The sequence below is a fragment of the Acanthisitta chloris genome, unplaced genomic scaffold, assembly GCF_000695815.1.
Source record: "Acanthisitta chloris isolate BGI_N310 unplaced genomic scaffold, ASM69581v1 scaffold21906, whole genome shotgun sequence".
Taxonomy (NCBI): Eukaryota; Metazoa; Chordata; class Aves; order Passeriformes; family Acanthisittidae; genus Acanthisitta; species Acanthisitta chloris.
The window spans coordinates 81,838-102,382 of NW_008679042.1; the positions used below are offsets into that span (position 1 = coordinate 81,838).

The 20,545-nt window shown below is 38.8% G+C and overlaps 1 protein-coding gene across 1 annotated transcript in view; it reads right to left on the bottom strand.

The window, feature by feature from the left end:
- The window catches only part of LDB3 (LIM domain binding 3), a 109,466-nt gene that overhangs the window by 68,834 nt on the left and 20,087 nt on the right, over positions 1–20,545 (bottom strand). The window contains exon 3 of the mRNA XM_009077156.1: positions 8,667–8,818. Within this exon, the coding sequence (XP_009075404.1) occupies positions 8,667–8,818 (152 nt within the window). The remainder of the gene's footprint in view (positions 1–8,666; positions 8,819–20,545) is intronic.

A 20,545-nucleotide genomic window follows, 5' to 3' on the forward strand; every position in this document is an offset into this window, starting at 1 on the left:
GATGCTGAGCACATGCCTGGCACTCACCCAACACACACAGCAAGCTCTACACTTAACCACCATGGAGCATGGACACCTTTATCCTGGCAGATTACTTCCCCTGCTGTCTTCTTCTTCCTGCCTTTGCACTATTTTTAAACCATTTCCAAAAATTTCCTCTCCGTATCACTACTGATAACTCAGATACCCCATAAAGAAATGTGGGTTCACCCCCAAAAAACTTCATTCCATTAAATATTTCATTGCAAGAGTTTTGCACAGCTCTTCTAGTTAACCATACTAACTCACTTTGAATAGCACAGGATTCACAAGTAAAATATATTTTAACTAGGCTGAAACAGGATTCTATTGGAGGGAAGATATGAGTTCTTTTTACTTACTACTTCTCATTTACGTGTTTTCTATGGCTATTACTGATCAGCTAAAAGCATCAGATGTTCCTCTCAAAGCTTGCTTTAAAATAACAGCAGAAACACTAAGATGAATAGAAGTGGTACTTTCAGCCCAGTGCAGGCAAACCCACAGGATTTCATGTACTCAGAAATATATAAATAGGAAGCCACTGTTTTCACCTCAGTAAGAAACTGGCTAACTGCAAAATCTGGATTGCCTAACTATAGAGAATGTCAGTTCAAAAATCAAAAACTAGAAGCTGAAATGCAATCAAATTATCAGGGATCAAAGCTTAATGTTATATAACATTCAGATATAGTGTCTCTCTTGAAATCATAAAGTTGAGCATAATTATTTATTATTAATGAATTAATTATTCGATGGATTATTTATATTACTGAGAGATGCTAAAAATTATTTAAGGTAATCATACAAATAATAAAAAACCTGTTATTTTAAGAAGATCAAAAAAATGTTTGGATTATGAAAGGATCTAATAGTGTAAAGCAAATAATTAGCTATTATTAATAAGGAGCAGAAGAGGCACTAAAAGATTCAGTGCTTGGGTGTAGTCTACCATACTCTGGTCTTCAGGTGTGATGCAACTCTCCCCAATAAACCTATTAAATAACAATTCTGAAGAGCTGAGTATTAAATATTTATATAAGCTCTTTAGCTGAAAAATATATGAAGTGAACCACAGTGATTTCCCCTGTTTAATTTTTGGCTCCCATGCAAATAGTGTCCCTGAGACTTAGACTATTCCCATTGCAGTATCATCAGGTTCCCATGCAGTCCTCCAAGTCTTAGCTACTTAACAGCTTCCTTAAGGGTGAAAGTCATTCAGGTACAGATTTCAGAGCAGCATCAGGGTCTGCTGTAGAGCATCACTCTAAAGAGTCAGTTCCAGAATCAGGAAATCACAGCCACACTTCAAAGATATGATGATTCACAGAATAATAACAAGGCTTTGTAACTGTTGTCTGTTCACTTAGAGGAGTTCAAGTGTTGACCAAATGCAAACAAATTCCTAAGACTATGCAGAAAAAGTCTGGTTTTCCCCTTGCCACTCAACATTTTCTAAAAGGAAAAGCCTAACCCAGGATACTTCAAGCATCCTGACCACAAATTACTTTCTTTCATTTCCTGAAGCTATTAATGAAGCATATTTACTTAGCTGATTTTCCTGTAATTCCTCTTTGCTGAGATGTGGGCCTTACAGTGTGCCACATGGCTTTTAGAGCATTTCTAATTGACATATATAGAAGAGAAAAATTAGCAAACATGGACAATTAGATCTTAACTACAGTCTGCCTCATTTAGGCCTTCACTTTCTCTGTTTCCAAGCTAAAACACTTTAGTGAACTTTCCAGTAAAGCCTTTATCTAAGAAATTTTGACTGAAAACAACAGAATTTTAGGGGTTGGAATGGACCTTACAGATTATCTAGTTGCAACCTTCCCTGCCATGGGCAGGGACACCTCCTCACTAGACCACTAGGTTACTTGAGACTTCACCCCAGCCTGGCTTTGAACACTGCCAGGGTCGGGGCAGCCACCATGTCCCTGGGCACCCTGTGCCAGTGTCTCACCACCTCTATGTAACTCTATGTCCTAAGACTGCAAAGTCAAGAAAGTTAGCCAGGACTTGTCAAAAGAATTTGTTTCCTTTGGAGGTATTTGGGTGCTGTTTGGATCTGTCATTACATTAATGCAGTAACACAGCAGGGCCACAGCCTGTGCCCAGAGCTCAGCATTGACGTGCTGCAGCAGCCACCAGCCAAGAAGACCACAGGCACAAAGAGGTGGTCAACCTCTGAAGGTGCCCAAAAGCCAGGCAGAACAGACCCTGGTGTATTGCTGCTCTCAATGTAAGAAACAATGAGTCACCAATGATGAAGATTTTTGTGAAAAAAGAATAAGGCCAGACAGCTTTTATAGTGGCTCATGGGCAAGAAACACCACAGTAAAAAGGATCCAAAGGAAACTAAAAGCCTCACATACACAAAGAATATATTACAAGGCTGACCTAGTAAATCCTTAGTATTTTACCTGATTGAATGATTCCTCATTCCACTTCTATAAAATACTTTATCATCCATTCCAATTAGCTTCAAGTGCACAATTTACATTTTGGCATGACCATGCCTAAGCTAATCAACATTAATCAATAAGAAAAGGTCCCAGCCTTAATACACTGTGACCCTCCTGTCTACTGTAACATTTTGGCTAATGTATTGACTTCTTTGTTGCAGAATGCAACCAGTAACTGCTTGTCTGAAAGAGCAGAACTGCTATGTGTATCAGTAAGTTGTGTCGGCCCATTGACTCTGGTGAGATGTGCCCATCTTGACCTTTCCATGCTGAATGCAATATAGTATGTGAAAGGATTCACATGGAGATTATCTTTAGGTCACCCAGATTCTTCATTCAGACAAATAAAACTATGAATTTTAACCTCACCTCTAAGTTGGTATTTGGGGAGAAAAAAAGTGATGTGCACTCTGAGAACAGTTCTAATCCCTAAGTAGAATCTTGTTGCAATGAAAACTTCACTGCCCTTTAAAGTCTTGGCATATATCCATGGTTTCCAAGCTCTTTTCTAAAACTAACAAGGACACTTTATGCAGTGAGTGTAAATAGCAGTCCACTCAATTAAACTGCTCATGTAAGGAATATATTTGTATTTATCGCTGTTACTGATATTGATATTTTATTTCATTTTCCATGGAAAAAGCTGCTCATTAATTTCAACAGCATTAGATGTTACTACTCACAGACAGTAACTCACAGCCCTGTCCAAATGACAGCCTGACATCAGTTAACAAATCCTATTGTCCTCTCAGACCTGCATACAGTGACAACTGGGAATTCAAAGGGATTCACCTCTAATTCACAATGAGTGAGGGGGGAACCACCTCTCTCAGGTCACAGTAGTACAATGTTGCTTCCTTAATCCACTAATAGGATATGTCTTTTTTAATGCTTTAAGCACACAGCATCACCAGAAGGAAGGAGAAAACCTTGACTATTGCAGGCAGGTGACTCTCAGAAAATCTAGAGTTGCATGTCTAAGCAAAATAAACTAATTTTTTTCATGTCACATGTCACATCCACCATTAGTGTTCCTCTTTTTTCTATCAATCTGCTTAAAATTTTGCATAGTCCATGTTCAACTAGTTCAGACCATGCTTTCATCAATACTGTTTATATAGTCCAAATTTACTTTCAAAATGGTCTAGATACCTTCTTCTAATTCTTCTGAGCATAAATGCAGCCTAAATCTGGTTCTGATTTAAACATGCCCATCAGCAGACCTAAAACATGCACAGAATTGGTTACTATTCACAGCTTCAGACAAAGGAAAGCAGTTTACAATAACCACTGAATTCCCCTTGCTTGCAGTTTGCTGTCACCACATGCTTTATTTATAGTAGGCCTGAAATAAATACTGCAGGATCAGCCATCTTTTGGTGCTGCACAAAAAAGGAAAGCTATTAAACATTTACCGTAAGTCTCTCATAACTTTGCCTCTGCCACTTTCCCTTTCAGTAGAGAAAAGAATTATTTAGCTCATGATTTTCCAGCAAAAGACAGTGAATTGTGACTGCCTCAAAGCGAATGGTAGCATCACTGACAGGCTGGTTTTGTCGATCGCACCAGGCACAGAAACTCTCCACCTCCCCTGCTCCTCTCCAGCAGCACAGAGTGACGCCAAAGCAGGAGTCTTAGAGTGACACAGGAATGTTTGTGCCAGCAGAATGAGGCACTCTCATGTTACAGCACTTTCCAAAACTAAGCCAGTACATTTGGTGAATCCTTTCCAAGGAGGCCGATCAGATTCCTTGAGTTAAGATCAAATGAATGTTGTAGATGCTTCAGTGAAACATGTTGACAAATAATACTGCACTCTTGTACACTGCATTTACTGTGCATTTGAAAATGAAGCCCATTTGTACATAATAAAAGTAGATTTTGCATGCCTTTCATTTTACACCTGTGAACTGAATACTGCAGGACTAAAAGTTTATGGCCTAATAGCTGTGGAACAGCCAGACAGTTAAAGATGAACTTTGACTGGCCCAGAATTAAAATGCCTGAGGGCAGCTGTGTAGCTCAAGTAACTGATTAGAAACTGATACTGAAAAATGACTGAGAACTAAACTCCAGGAGGTCTCAAAAAGACTAAAAGCAAAGCAATGTCTTTTTCCACCATAACCCAGGCCATTATAGAGTATGATCATGGCCTTCCACAGCACAGCTTAGTAGAAATAGCACCAATCCCCCGGCAGCACACCTAGAGCAATGCAGGTTTCTAAGAATCAAGCTGCATCTATATAAGTATCTAATGTTTCAGAATATCAGTCTGGTTTGCCTGAAAACCATTTATCCCTCATGGAGTTCTACTGGGTAGTAGTGCACAGTGCCAAACACATTTCTTTCCTTCTCCCCTCACTCCTGCTCTAATTGCTTCAGCAAAAAAAAAAATTCACTTCCTAGATGTATTTTGTCCTCTACACTGAAAGAGCTAGTCTGGAGGGTCCCCCATACATTCCCACATCACTGGGGGAATCTCTCTCCAGAAATAGTCCAAATACCTCGACTCCCTGACCCTGGAGAAATCAGCAGCCAAACAGTGAAGTGTTGCACTCAAGCCAGTAACAGGTTCTGGCTGCCCGATCAGACCTCTGGCATAGACTTCCAGTCTAATTTTGTGGTTTCGTGTGAAAACATGAGCTCTAAGCACTTGAAGAGCTATGTCAGTGTACCTTGAACAGTGCAGATTGATGGTACTCAAATAAAACTAAGTTAGCACAGCCAGGGAAGCACAGACTCTCAGTATTTAGGCAGGCAAGTATCAATGGGCACTCTTAATGCTTCCCTTCTTCTACATTTGATGTCACGCAATTTGATGTCCTGCACAAATGCTGACACCATGTACAGCTTTTCTTGGCAGCCAAATAAGAAAAAATAACCAGCTCCCCACCCTGAAAAAAACCACAGGCAACTGAAGTGTGATAATAAAAGTGAGTAGCAGCAAACACTGTCTGAACTGTCAGGTTATAAACAATGCTTATGAAACCTTATGGGCTGGATCAATAAAAGGAAAGGCCATCACTCTTGAGAGCCAAGAACCATTAGAAAAATAAAAAGCTTTCTATCTGAGAGCATTTATGTCTAGATTTCACATTCCACTGCTTCTTCCACGGCCTTATAGATTAAACAAGCAAGTTCACTTCTCCTTCCAGTGCTGCAACAGCGAAACCAAGCCACAGATTTCCTGGTAAGGCATTCCATGACCTTGAAACATTCCGTAGAGCCATGTGACTACTTCACATAAATGTCCAGTATCATCACAATTTAGGGCTTAAGTTTTCCTATCACAACAGTCAATTTCCTAATGCACATATATGTCTTTTCCATTTGAAAGGATTTCCAGTGTTTCCAAACTGTCATACAAATAAGATAAGTGTTTCCATCTCTGTGCTCTTTATGGCAACTAGCACTGTTTTTCCATAGTAGTAGAACACTCCACTCCAGTTTCGTTGCTGCAAGCCATGTCTAAAAAAGTCAAAGTGATCTCTTAGCACAGCCATTTTCCTGGTAACCAAGCCCCAGGAGATTTTGCTTTTCATCCCTTTTGTTCTTATTTGGTTGAAAGTTACTATCCCTTGTCACAGCTCCCATATTTTTCCTGTTAACTGTTATTCTTCTCCTCAATACAATCTTTGTAAAATTATTTTTGCTGAAAAAAATATATTGCATGTCAATTTTGGGCAGGTGACTAAACTAACATAACAGTTTTGTACTTAAGTAAATTAAATCATTTATGTCCAGGAAAAAAAAAGATTTTTCATGGTGATATTAATCTAACTTCCTGAATATTGTGGAGATGCCTTTTGTTCAAGACACTGGGATATTGGATCTTTAATAGGGTTCTATGCTTATGTCAGTTGGCTGAGATCACATGCTGATAGGGTTTAGCTTGTATAAATACTGAATTGTGCAAAGCAAAACCAGCTTAATACCTCTGAGCAAAACTTTTTGAATAGCCCCTAATCATCTAAGAAAAAAACATTATTAAAACAATAGATTACTTTTCGATCTTTGTCATTGGTTTTTCCCATATAACTCCAGTGAGACTGAATGGGTCACCAATGAGAACTAAAAGCTCACATCATATAGCAGCTGCAGAGGAGACTATGATTTGTATAAGTTCAGAGCAAAATCATCATCTGTGAAAGTTTTCATTTGCTAACAAAGCAGGTTTCTGACCTACACTTGCTTACTAGTATTTCCTTTCATGTTACAACATTTTTCTTCTTTTCAAAATGAACCTTAGCTCATCTACATCTATTATCTATGCAGGCATATTTTAGTCTGTGGGACACTCCATTACTGCCTTCTTTGGCTGTTCATTGTCCATATAACTTGATTATCTGAATCATGTGCTATTGCTTCGGAGCCAAGAGACAACGCAAGACTTAGAAGGATAAAATAAACAATAAATACAGCATGACAGCAATAAATAATGGTATTTCCACCAGTTTTCTTTTTTGTTCCTTAATGATGTGGCCACTAGAGTTACAGGTGTTATAATTCAGAGGTCAGCAAGTACAAAAGCACAACAATTACTCATATGAAATCCCTGCCAACACTTGATCAAAATTACGGTTTCAAGTGATTTCTATCTGTGATATGTTATAGGATAACCTGGATATCTTAACCACAGATTACATCCTGCTTTCTGTACCAGTCTTTGCCTACCCTATACAAAAGTTATCTTCTCCACTATGCAATAAAATTAGCAACTAATTCACTTTCTACAGTTATGGAACTTTAAATATTAATGCACTTATTTCAGAAATCCTCCGTGCAAGGTTATCTGACTTGAGAACAAGTTTCCTTGGAAGCAACATTAACCAGGAAAATTATCTGCTTTCTTAACGGCAAGACAAGTTCTATCAGATCTCTATGAGAACACCTGTCCTCTCCATGTTCTATTGATCCCCTTTCCTGCACTCAGGCTACATCTTTCTTATTCTGTCAGATGCAGAGTGGACACTTGCAAACTCAAAGGCGCCAGACTATTAGGACAAATTCTCAGCCTACTGTGACTATTCATGCTGTGAATTACAGGTTCCTCCCATGCACTCATAACTCTTGTTATGCTGGTCATTTCTAGAATAGTCATTCATAAATCAACCAAACAAAACTGTGTTGTTATAAGGAATTAAAGAATACCTTGTCTGTCTCAAATACTTGTGAAGGCCACAAAAGGGATTTGCCCTAAGATGCACTAGCTACCATGGCAGCAACTTGAGATAAGCACAAAAGAGAAGAATTTGTGCTATTTCCAGACTTGGCAGAGGTGAGATCTGGTTAGCACAAAAAAAATCGAAACAAAAATGCCTGCTGGGGCAAACTGCATATACATCTCACCTCACTGGTCTCACCCCAGACAGGCAGTATCTGCGACCACCAAACACTCACCCTGAGGAAGTTTGCAAATGAAGGTACACTCATGTTCACTTCACATGGAAATTAGGAATACACCTCCACAGATACCTGGAATTTGGGCTGTATAAATGTGGTACCCCTATATGAGCAATCTGGGACCCACACGACCAACAGCATGATTCTGGACCAGCAGAACAACTCGGGACCTCCACCATCAAGAAGCACAGGGTGAAGGTGGACCAACAGGACGCTGCTGGCTGCACTGGTGGCAACTGTCTCCCTCCCTCTCCCTCTCTCTCTTACTCTCTCTCTCACTCACTCTCCATCTTGTTCTCTCTCTTTCCCCCTGCTCTTTCATATTTCTTTCCATCTCTCTACCTCACATGTATAATTATGATCAAATAAAACCCGTATTTTCATATTATTAATGTATTATTGACTTCAGCATATGATCTCATTTGCACCTTAATTTGGGCAGAGGCACCTCTCACCAGTCAGATTGCAATAGTTCTCCATGTGGGAACCAACAGAAGAAATATCACTGTTGTATTTATTTAACAGAAGCTTGAATGAATATGGGATTACACCTGTATTCAAGAGGCTAAATTCCACACAGATACACTCAACATATCAGCCATCTGAGTTCTATAAGAATCTGTGCTGATTTCTACAGGAATGAAAGCAGATTGTGGCTTTCCACCTCATATCTGTGCCATGAACACTTCAAATAAATCTAACAGATTGACAACCCTTAGTCATGAGTTTCATAGGATGCCCTTAGGAATGCAAAGACTTTAACTTGTATCAACATACTTCTGAAGAGTGAGGCTGAGGTTGTGGCTAGCTGACTTGATCTTGTTCTGGGCCTCGAGGTGGGTCATGCTGTCAGTGTTGACTCCATCGATGGCCACCACAAGGTCCCCCTGGTTCATCTGTGACTGTGCTGCCTTGCTGCCAGGGGTGATCTGTGTGGGAAAAGAAAATAAAAAATCTTATCAGGATAAGTCATTCTGTACACAAAACACTTTGAGAACTTTCCCAGAATTATAATACAGAACAGACTCAGCAATAAATGCCCTAACAGATGCAATACTAGCTGTATCTATTATAGTATGGGTGAAACAACAAAATGTATGGAAATTAAACAAATCAGAGTTAACTCACATATCTGCAAAGGTCCAGGACAACATCTACTTGTCATTACTTCCATTTTGAGAGGTTAAGCTCAACATAGTGGTTCCCTTACCACCTATTATCTCTTCCTCAAGGGGATAATTATCACTATTTATAATGCAGTACTATATAGAGACATTACTCAGAAACAGAAAACTAATGAACCACTATTTACTGCATGATTTTATTGTATGTTTCCCCCTAAGAGCCATTTTTCCTAATTAATTCATTATACGGAGCAGACAGAAAATGAAGGTGCGTGAGGAGGCTTGGGCATGCTTTGCTTCTTTCATAGCAAGGTTTGTAAGAAATCATTCTGCTTAACCTCACCCACATACAACTACAGCTCCATGGCCAAGACAGATTACTACACACATAAAATGATGTCATCAGCATGTTAGACCTGACACTCCAAAGACAGACCAGTACTCTTAGAAATAACAAGCCACAATGCTTCAACTACAAACCCAACTACTGAAACAACAATTCAGAAATTCTGGTCATTCACTATGGCAACACATTTTGTTACCTCCAGGTACCTCATGAACTGCATCTTCTCCAGATGGACAGTATCCTGACCTCAGTTTTACACAGCCCTCTCAGCTTTCATAAGGATGGCACCAATAGAATATAGCTACTTAGGAAACTTGACTCCACTAGGGAACTCCAACTAAAACAGAAGAGCCTTCACATACCATCAGCCAGGCAAATTTTAGTGAACACATCAGAGTTGTCCTCTGCTTTCAGCACTCAGTACTTAAAGGGTATGGACATAAGCTATAGGTCTTTGCTCTTATTTTTAGAGACTCTCTTACATTCCTCACTTCTAAGAAAACCCAAGGATAATCTAAAATGCTACAACAAAGGCTGTATTCAAAAACTCTGTTCCTTCAGTACAGTGAACATAAAAGAAAGATGTGTTTAATTATGAGCCAAAATTCCCCTGTGAATTCAGCCAGTCTGAAACTGTGAAGTTAAATTCCTAGGGAAACCAAAACCCAACACAAATTCAAACACTTCTAAGTGTAAAGTGAAATTCTTTAACTTGCCTTCCCTAATATGACCTCAAAACACTTATAAATATGTACATACTCAAAACAAGAAGCTGTTCAAAACAGTTCCCTAGACTGCTTGTTTATGCTCCTTACTGGCAAAGACAAATAAGCAACAAAAGGCAAAAAAACCCAAACTCTTTCTTCACACCCCCTAAAGGTATTTAAGGCTGCCAGTACTGAAGCTGGCAGGCTAACAGACAATCTAGTCCAACAATAGGAGCTATCAATTTACTAGAACACAGGCTCTAGTATCAGAGTCCTAGAACAGAGCACCCTGAATACCTGGACACTACTTAAAAACAAAGATTACTTTGAAATCAGGGACTGTAACAACCCAGAACTGATCTGACTGGAAGAGACAAGTTTTTAGACCTTTTCATTAGAGATGAATGCAATAAGAGTTCTATGTCTTCCGAGTGAAAGACAGCACAGATGTAATGTTTCATACAATAGATTTGACTGATAATGGCATTACAATTCCCTGATGTACTTTTTCTGGTGTTAAGGAATGGGTGAAATATTTTGTGGTGGTTTCAGTGATGGAGTTTTACTCTGCAGTCTAATGCACCTTCATAGGTAGAGACTAATAGAAACAAGAGATTCACATTACAAGCACAGCTTTCCTAACCTATTATACCAACATTAGCTTCTATGCATTTTATTGACTTGCTTTGTGCCAAATACACAGAATCCAGAAGCTTATAGAGAATATGGATCATTTGCATACCCACATCTACTTGTATAGTTACTGAAAGATCCTTCCCTACTCAGTTCCCCCAAACATGTCAAGAAACAGAATCTGCAATAAAATAAGAGGTCAGGAAAAGGCAAAATGTGAACCAAAGTCGAATTCAGATAAATGAGCAAGACATAAATTCATAAAGTGGGACACTTTATTCTTTCTCAATTTATCCTTTTCTTCTATTAACACGATCTGTTTGCCAATCAGGCTGACACCAAGGCTTGAACCTTCTTGAAGATTTTTAAATAAATAATCTTCATACACCACTTTGAGAAGACACCACTTTTACCTCCTCATGAAACATGCAAGTTCTTGCCACAAAACGTTAACTGCGTGATGCTGATATTTTCAGTAGCCAGACAGCTGGTTCCAAATGCTGGGAATCCCTGCTTTTTCCCAGCAAAAACAAAGGCTGTTTTTTGAGCATCAATCCACTTACTGAAAGTCAAACGCCTATCCTAATTTGGGAATTCTTACTTAACACATATATCTGTCCTTCCACTCCCCAGGGATGTTTCAAACAAGCCCAGAGAAGCAGAGCTTCCACAGAAAGGATAAACAAGTCTAGATCTGGGACTGGTTTAACATAGCTGTAACAAACATACTGACTTCCCTCTCACTTTCTCTGACTTCTTCTTTTAGCAGCCACAAATGTAAATGTTCTATCTTAAAACAAAGTTACAACAGCTAACTACAACTGTCCTAGAATTAGAGTCAATTTAGAGGGAGGGGATGGTTGTAAATAGTGACCTGATTTCACTTACTCTAGGAGGATATTTTCTGCCTAACACTTTTAGAAAACACTACCTAAATGGAAGAATATGTTTGTCAGAAGAGACTCTCAAAAAGTCCTGAGTAACTTTGAATTTGTGATTTATATGAATTTCTAACTATGGCCATAGCAACACCCTTCTGGGGCAAAGAGCTGCTGGAGAACCATACTGTGAAAGACAAGGGAACAGTCCCAATCATGGTGTACCAGCCAGTACTCCTTTCCTAAAAGAAATGAAAGGTATTTGTAGCCATCTCTTCAACTAAGTATAATGGTAGAAAATTCTGGGCTGGATTCCTTCATATCTTTCCAATTCTCATTTCAGGGGTCAGCACTCCACTGATGTCACTTTATCTCTAAAATTCAGCTTATCCTAGCTTCATGGACAGCAAGACTCGAAAGTATAAAAGATGCATCTAGTTTATTGTACCTGTAATTCTGAAAAACAGTAAGTAATAGGAATTAATTACTTCTTCCCTCAGTGTTCCCACTGGCTAAGTGCAAGCTATGTAGATTATTTGGTCCTGTAGAGCTTTATATAGAAGGCATTATTAGAGTCTCCATGCATAATCTGTATAAAATACTCAAATCAAAGTACAAAACTATTTTAGAAGCTAAGAGGGATCTCTGTGAGAGTTTCAAGTGAAGCCACAGCAGACATTCAGAGCAGTCAGTAATTGCTGGGGACAAAATACCAGCATATGGATGGAGATATAGGGCAGCCAGATCCAAAATGTCAAGGCACATTCAAGACTATCTTGTTCCCATTTTTAAAGATGGGAATGGAATGCAAAGTGTTTATCTTTCATCTGTTGGTATTTTCCTTTGAAAATTCATCTCTGCTCTGCTAAACATTTACTAAACATAATCACAAGCATAGCAGATCTTACTGCATCTTTGTGAAATCTTTAGGGAATATTTTCTATTTAAAATTATTTGTAAAAAATATTTTTGAGGGACAAATGTTAATTAAAACTTGGAATTGGACTCCAAATCCAGAGCTGTCTACACAGCAAGTTGTAGTTTGCTCTTATCTCAGCCTCTCTTCTATTAACAGAAGTCACAAACATAGAGAAATATAGTACTGTCTAGGCCAAATATGTATTTTTCAATTTGACCACCAATTTATTTATTTCTTTCTTTAAAAAATCTCTGGGCAAGACCTAGACAGAACTATTTCAGCAAACCTTTGTAACAGTCTTAACTGACTTGTTCTGGATTACAACATAGCTTTCAGTTGCTAGGTGTTGGAAATGCCTTTATTTAAGGCTACAGCAAGATGTTCACCAGTGATTCAAGGTACAGCTATTTCTGTTTACAAATTCAAAGCCAAGGTACCACTGACAGATCTAATTTTAATAGGATTTCTTTAGTGCCTCAAGCCCAAGCACAGACTTCATCTGGAAAACCCAAGCATCTTTAACTTCTCTCAGAAAAGCAGAGGAGCACGTGCTGCTTCAGAGATGTGAATTTTCAGCCCTCACAAATTTCCTACAAGGCAGACATCTGACTTCCAATATCCCCAGCTTAAAGCAAGTGGGTAGGCTGGAAGTATCACATGTTGCTTTCAATGCACTACAGAGAATTCTTACTACGCTCTGTTGTGAGCAGATCTGTATACTGGGTGAATATATAGCACCACAGTGACAGCTGTGCCCTAAGAAAATACATCTGCACTGGGTTCAGAGTAAATACTACTTAGCAGGAGCTCTAGGGGCAGTGTACAAAGTGCAGCTGCTGTACCACCTTGAGAACAGCACATGTTCCCATACAAGCCCCCTCAGCTCCACTCCAAGGGGGAGAGATAAGGATCAGACAGCATTTGAGTGGATGAGTGTTAAAAGACTAACAAGAATGCTTGTATAAACAGATGGACACAGCTTTCCTACCCTCAAGGAACTCCTAATTCACAAAGCAGACAAACATACATAGGATGGCCTATACAACTGAGAAGGTGTTAGTATAGTAGCTTGCAGCATTAGCCATGGCCTCTTCTTTTTCCAGGACTTGATCTATGCATGACTCTACCCAGACCCCAATCCCAAAATCAACAAGTTATATTTTCTGCTTCTCATTTAAGAACAAATATTCATTAGCACTAGAAATATACAAAAGCAGAGAGAATATATATGCTCTCCTCTTTAAGATCTTTAAAATAGAAAAAATTACTATAAGAAAATGTTCTTTTCCATAGTCAAAAAAATCAGAGACAGGACATCAACTATCAGTGACCAGGGACTTACAAAAAAAGGATTGGACAGATACTGAGGAACACTAGAAAATACAATGTTCCCTGTATAGAGAAAACAGCACTTAAATCTCCCTCCAGTATATTTATGCAAGAGTTTTTTTGTAGAGATGCTTCCAATAAACCTTCAGAGTCTTTCTAAGCACTGAGGCTCTCAATGCCTGGGAGTGGCTGCAAATCTTCCTCTTTATGCACTGAAAGGAGAGACATGTTTGAAAGCTCACCATGAAACAGTTAGACCTAACTACAGAATGCCCATATGATTCCAAGCAGCTATCTCTGGACTGGAGACATCAGTTCCTCTCCCATTGTCAACAAGTTGAATGAGAAAATTTATATTATTGCTTCCTAAATGAGCCACTTTCCACCCCTGCCCCCACAATAAACAAGTATAACAGCTCCAAAGGGGAAAATCATGGGTTTTCTTAGAAAATACAAGTCAATTTCGGACAAGAAAAAACAGCAATGAAAATAAATAAAACCCACTGGGGTAAGTCATCAGGCAGAAATTCACCATTTCATTTGACACATGGCCAGAAGGCATAAGGCAGAAAGAAGTAAAGAAACAGCCTAGATAACCTACATCAGAGAGCAAACATCCCTTTATCTTTGATGATGATTTCTGTACCTTTCGGTGTCAGATAGGAGAGCTGAGCAAGATTGACTAAAAGTAAAGACAGGACTGCAGGAAACTTAAAATTAAAGTCCTTGCATGTATCACTAACCAATCCTAAAGAAATTTCCCTTTTTGCAGCTCCCATTCACCTGAAGAGTATGTCTCCTTGTTTTCATTTCACTACTGGGCTTTACTATTGGGATTTTTGATTGTTTTTTTCTAATGAGACAACAAAACCTGACTTAAATGAACACTCATGGCATCTGCAAAATATGCTACTGACAACCTGAAGAGCTTCCATTTATACTAAACAGAGCTGAGCTGGCAAGCTGCAAAGACACTCTGAAGTGGCCTCTCAGGCTCTGCTTCATCTGTAGCTAGGAAGGGAGATTACAATACATGTGAGCACACCCAAAATAGCTCCAACCTACCTCTCTTGGGTACCAGGAGCCACAATGCCAGAGCAGCACAGAGATTTTATGGGATGGCCAGTCAAGCACTTAGGATTCAGAACACCCTGTGCTGAAATCTGTACTGCAACAGCAGAAGGGCTATTTGCACTTGAGATATCCATCTTACCTCAGTCTCGGGTGTGCCAAGCCATGCTGGAATGATGCAACCTTGATTAACAGCACAAATTTTCCTTCCATTTAATGCCTTCAGAAGGCCATTTTTCATGTGCAATAGGCTCTTCAGGGAACAAGACAGACAGATAGCCCTTCTTGCCAAGCAAAATAGCTTCAGGTGATGAAAATAAGACAAATGTAAATTATTTTCAGCTGGGAAATGAAAGGAAGCATATAGGCACTGCTTAGGGGACTGCCCTAGGCAAGGCTTTGGGGGATTTTGTGAGAGCCAGTGTGAATATTCCTGTCCCTAGTTGTAAGATTATTTCATTTCCTGCTTCACCTCTGCATTATTTGACTGAAAAATTTTCAATCCTTTGTTGAAAACGAAAAAAAAAAAGAAATATTGTGTGGACTCTGCAGCTCAGCCTGTTAGAACTACTCTATGTACACCAACTATACAGATGATAGTAAAAGAGTGGATCTGGCTTTTTAATAAGATGTGTTGGCGTAACTAGAAGGTTATACAGCTCTTTAAATCTTGTATGGTATGACTAATAGTAATATCTCTTCTCCCATCTTTATCTAAATATAGCTGTTAGAGCTTTTCAGTCTGTTCTCAGTTAGCATCATGTACTGTGCCAAGGTAGTGTGTGCTGTGTATCTTGCAGAAATTAAGTGGAACCAGAGAGGTGAGTCATATAATAATAAACCTGTTCGAACAATAGGTTTTAAGGAACAAGTGAGTAAGTTCTTACTTGGTATCAAAGAGTTTAATAACCTTAAAATATCAAAACTGAGAATGTAACTGAGGTATTGATCCTTCATATTCTGGCAGCCCTCATGGATGTGAGCAGTTCTGTTGACTTCCACAGGACAAGTCCCTGAAACAAACATACACTCAGCTTCTAAGTGCTTGCAGGATCAGAACTGTCAAGTTTTTTCAAAGGTTCCCCATCTTCTTCCCTACTTCTTTTTTTTTAAACTTTCATTAATTTTAAGGCAGTTGTCTAAGGGTGGGATGTTTCTTTGTGTTTCAAGTAGACAGATCTAAGTTAACATTGCCTTTTACATTTTCACAGCTATCAGGTGCTTGAATTCTGCATTCTGTGCAGTTTTTTTGACCTGCTCACACAATCACAATTTGTCTTGTCTCCCCCTGCAAGCATTAACCATAAACTGAGGGCTTTATGTATTTTGCTATTGGCCACTATGGTGAGATTTTATGTTTTGCATGTTCATTCTGCTTAATGCAACTCATCGTATACAAGTAAGACCACAATGCTTTATAACCTTGAAGGGCTTTTGATTGGTTCAGCAACAACATGGCCTGACTAAAAGGGCATTTGAGACAATACTGAGAGTTTCAGTTTGGCAGTTAGTGGCCTGCAGCCACTTCTGCTATTAAGCTGCTTAAAATAGCTCTGACTTTGAGGAAGTCCTGAGGTTCCAGCACTGATCTGACTGATGTATAAGTGACTTTTCTGTTCCTGAGTGTTTATAAATTAGGGTACTTATTACACTGATGCATGCTTACATTTAACTGTTCTTTAAGTGTGCATTTGTTTGAGTTCTTTTTTGTTTCTGGCCACCAGTATACCAGGGGAGTAATTCATTCTCTGATCACTAGGGTATGAGCTGCCAGTGTGACACAGCAAATAATCTTGTCTCTAAAACAGAAGTACTTAGTATTCAGCTTCATGTTTTGCCTACAGATGGTAGGGTAGTATAGTACACACAGAAAGGCATCTGTATGAAAGATGTCCACAGTGACACAGATGTTGAATCAGAACTAAATTAGCAGGAACTGCACTTGGTATCATGCCATTACTTTCGTGTCTTGGGCTTCAGGAGGCCCATATTGCCCAAAGTGAATCTGTTCCAATTGGATGGCCCACCATTAACCACCCAGCACACAGCCTCAATTACTCATTAAACACTCACTCTTATCCACAAGAATAACTATTTTGTACCTGTAGCATTCATCCATGCTCTGTGAGAGAATTAACAAAAGCACAGGCTTCAAACTTCAGAGAGTAAAGAATTCTCTTTAAGATCAAAGTGAGTAAAAAAGAATAGAAGCAAAGATCCCCTGAGAAAGTGCAATGCCAATTTCTTCTGTAATATGCTGTATCACATTTAGTGCCTAACATGACATCCTGCCAGGTATCTCAGCTGGATCCTTGGAAATTTAAAGATGTTGCAAGTAAAATACAATCTTGACACGTGTAACAGGTACATAAACTGCTGAATGCATCATGAAGCTAGGGAAGTTGTAGAGATTGAGGAACTTTTCTTTTACCTGTTAAAATGTAATAGCTAAAACTCTGTTTTCCTAGCTTTTCAGCTTAACACAGAGAGATCACTTCCCTTGGGAAGCCACAGGAACCACACATGTTTAACAGGAAGTAATCTGAACATATTGTTATAATCTTCAATCTAAAAGGGAAATCTTGTTGTGTTGGACATTGTTATGCTGAAGGAGCACAATCTGAATTTATAAAAAGGAAGGATCCTGTTTTCCTGAATTTTTAATAAGGAAAGCATCCCTGAGGAGGGATGTGGCTATTGCTGAGGACAAGGATTGAACTTTATTGATAGTATGATGATGCCACCTGGGTTTGGGTGTTTTAACCCGTTCAAGTAGTGGGTACAGCAATCTTCAAAGATTTCCCACTGAAAGCTTGCAGAGTATAATAGCATACACACACAATGTTATTTGATATAGTGCAAGCCAGTGACATACATGCTTTTATCAAGGTGAAAACATCCCTCTAAGTGAATTTTACATCTATTAGCTTTGTAATCCTGCATTGCATAAACGCAGTATCTTCCCACACATCTCTCAGTGGTTTCGGGGCATGTAGCAGTATTAAGCTGACAAGTTTTCAAAATGTTGGTTTCTGTCTTTTTTTTTTGCATATACTATATTCCATAACTCTACAATAACAATTTTTTATATTATTTTAGAATGGCTTCCCATTTACAGACAAAATAAAATCATAGAAATGAAATGCTGTAACGTACTGCTAGTATCTGTAGCTAAAGGCTATCTCAGACTAAAAAAAGGCAAATTACCAAGATGGGAAAAGTATCATTTATTGAGAATTATAGAGTGATTTTTGGTTCAACTACTAATGCCACATGGGTAGATTTGGTGGCCATAACAGTTTACATACTTGACTTCTGTCCCCTACAAACCAGCAAGCTTGTAATGATCCAGGAGGCCAAGTAAACCCTGACAGAGTGGCTCCTACATTAATCTGGGTCTGACAAGCTTGTTTAATCCCTGACAAAGTGCCTCCTACACTAATCTAGGGCTCACAAGCTTCTTTAATTTCTGGTCAAAAAGAAGTTAGATCAGCTGGGTGTGCTATACACAAAGGTAAACTAGGACTGATAGTCTTCATTCCCCACAGAGTACTGCTTTATCAGCTCCCCTTCCAAAACTGCACCATTTCCTAGGGACAATCTGAAGTAAAGAACTTTTACAAAACAATACACTAAGTACAAAGATATTATGTTCTGAAAATTTACAGAAAGCCTTCAACTAAATATCACTATTGTTTATTAGCCAACACAACCCAAAAGTTGGAACTGAAAATACTGCTACTTTAAGAAAATGCAGCATCAGAAAGGGTGTACTGAAATAAGGTTATAACAAGAGTGTCCCATAAATTTGAGAAGCTCTAAGCAGATTTTAAAAAAGGTTATTTAAAAAGAGCTTTAAGAAATTAAAGACCTCAGCTAGTTAATACTTTCCAATGGAGACTGGCTCTTCATTTAAACTGGTCCTGAGTTGGAAGATCCAAACAATGCTGCTCCCCTTCATTGCACCACGTCTTCTACTTTTATGACCAAGTTTGGGGCTGAAACTTGATTCAAATTCCCAATGACTAATAGAAAAGCTGTTATTGGGGAATTTTCATTCCAGAGAAAGGCAGGAGTCTGTCATCTCACAATTCCCAATTCAGCAGAGTGCCTAGTTCAAGCAGCTTGAATTATCTTTGGATAAGCTACTGGGTTTTTATTTTTATTTTTTGCAGTGTTGTCTCTGATGACATGTTTTGAATTCCCCAAGGAGTTACCCAGCACATGTGTGTGTGGAGAGGGATTTCAATGTGCAAAGACTATGGCCAGTAACTGCCACTTGAAAAAAAGTATTAAGGCAGGAAGAGAAGCCTGATCAGTATTTCCTATCCAGCTGACATGCCACTCTGGACAGCCTTTCACCTTCTGAGCTGCATTGGAAATGCTAAGATAGATCCCATCTTAATACATTCTTCACTTTTATTTTGTGCTACATTCCAGAGCCTCTAATAAAAAGCCTCAATTGTTTTAATTAAAGAGAGTAAAGTGGGCACCCACCAATTGTGAATGAACACCCTCTGCCAAGCCAAAAGGCCCCTGCAAAACACAGCCTGCTGATTTGCCTGTGATACTGATACTGCTGGTTAGTGATATTTTTACCCGTTAACCTGGGGAGCAATGTTTCTGCCAATGCCTTTTGGGGTACTCTGCTTCTTTCCTGTTTCATCTCATCTAGACTTGGTGTTCACCATTTCCCAGTGTAAGCAGCACCAAGATAAGGTAGGATTTTTCTTTCAGAGCATGCAAGTTTTAATGGAGTGTTTCAGGTAAAGCATGCTGTCTACATACATGTCTCACTCCTCTGTACATTCCTGTTTCTTTCAGGTGAATAATTATATTTGGAAAAAACAGTGAATCAAAGATTTCCCCGTTTGGCAGCATGATTAGGAACTTAATGTGTATTTAAAAAAATGGCTTAGATGTTTGTATCTAATAAACATACTTAGGTAACAAAGGTTAGGTGAACAAACTGTGCTAAAACCATCGTTAGCCTGCCTGGTATATTTAGCTGGGCTTTATAGAGCTGAATATGATTCTGATTCTTAATTTAAAATATTCATTCTCAATTCTGAGATGGCTTCTTAAGGATCATCAGGCTGTGTAACTTACGCAGAAGTAACAGAATTATTTTTCAGGGTGCTTCACTTCCATTTCACTGTATTTGTATCTTTAATTTCTACAGTGATATCTGCAGACATTTTACCCTGGACTGGAATCAGAGGCTGTAGTGAGCTATACACCTAGCCACAATGAGTTTCTAAACTCTGCATGCCCAAATTAGGAATAGTCCTCTCCTGGTCCAGGGTAAATACACTAATTATGATAATCTGGTTGCATATTTTGTCAAGGAATAAATGTTCACAGGACATCTATTTAAGTCCATGGAAGGAATGCAATCAAGTTCAGAATTTGCCTTAACAGTGTTTTCCTTGGCTGTGTTAGACACTAACTTTTGCAATGGAGCATGTCAAAATAATTGGTTTGGAAGAGGCAGCAGGAAAGTTGTTGTTTGACGAAGAAAGAATTTCAGAAAGCCTAAGGTGGTCTGCCTTTCTGTGTCCAGTTTGTCTTTTTCCCTTCATCTGGCACCAAATGAATTGCTAAACAATGAATTGTGTAGATGAGAAAATATGACAGTTACTTTAATAA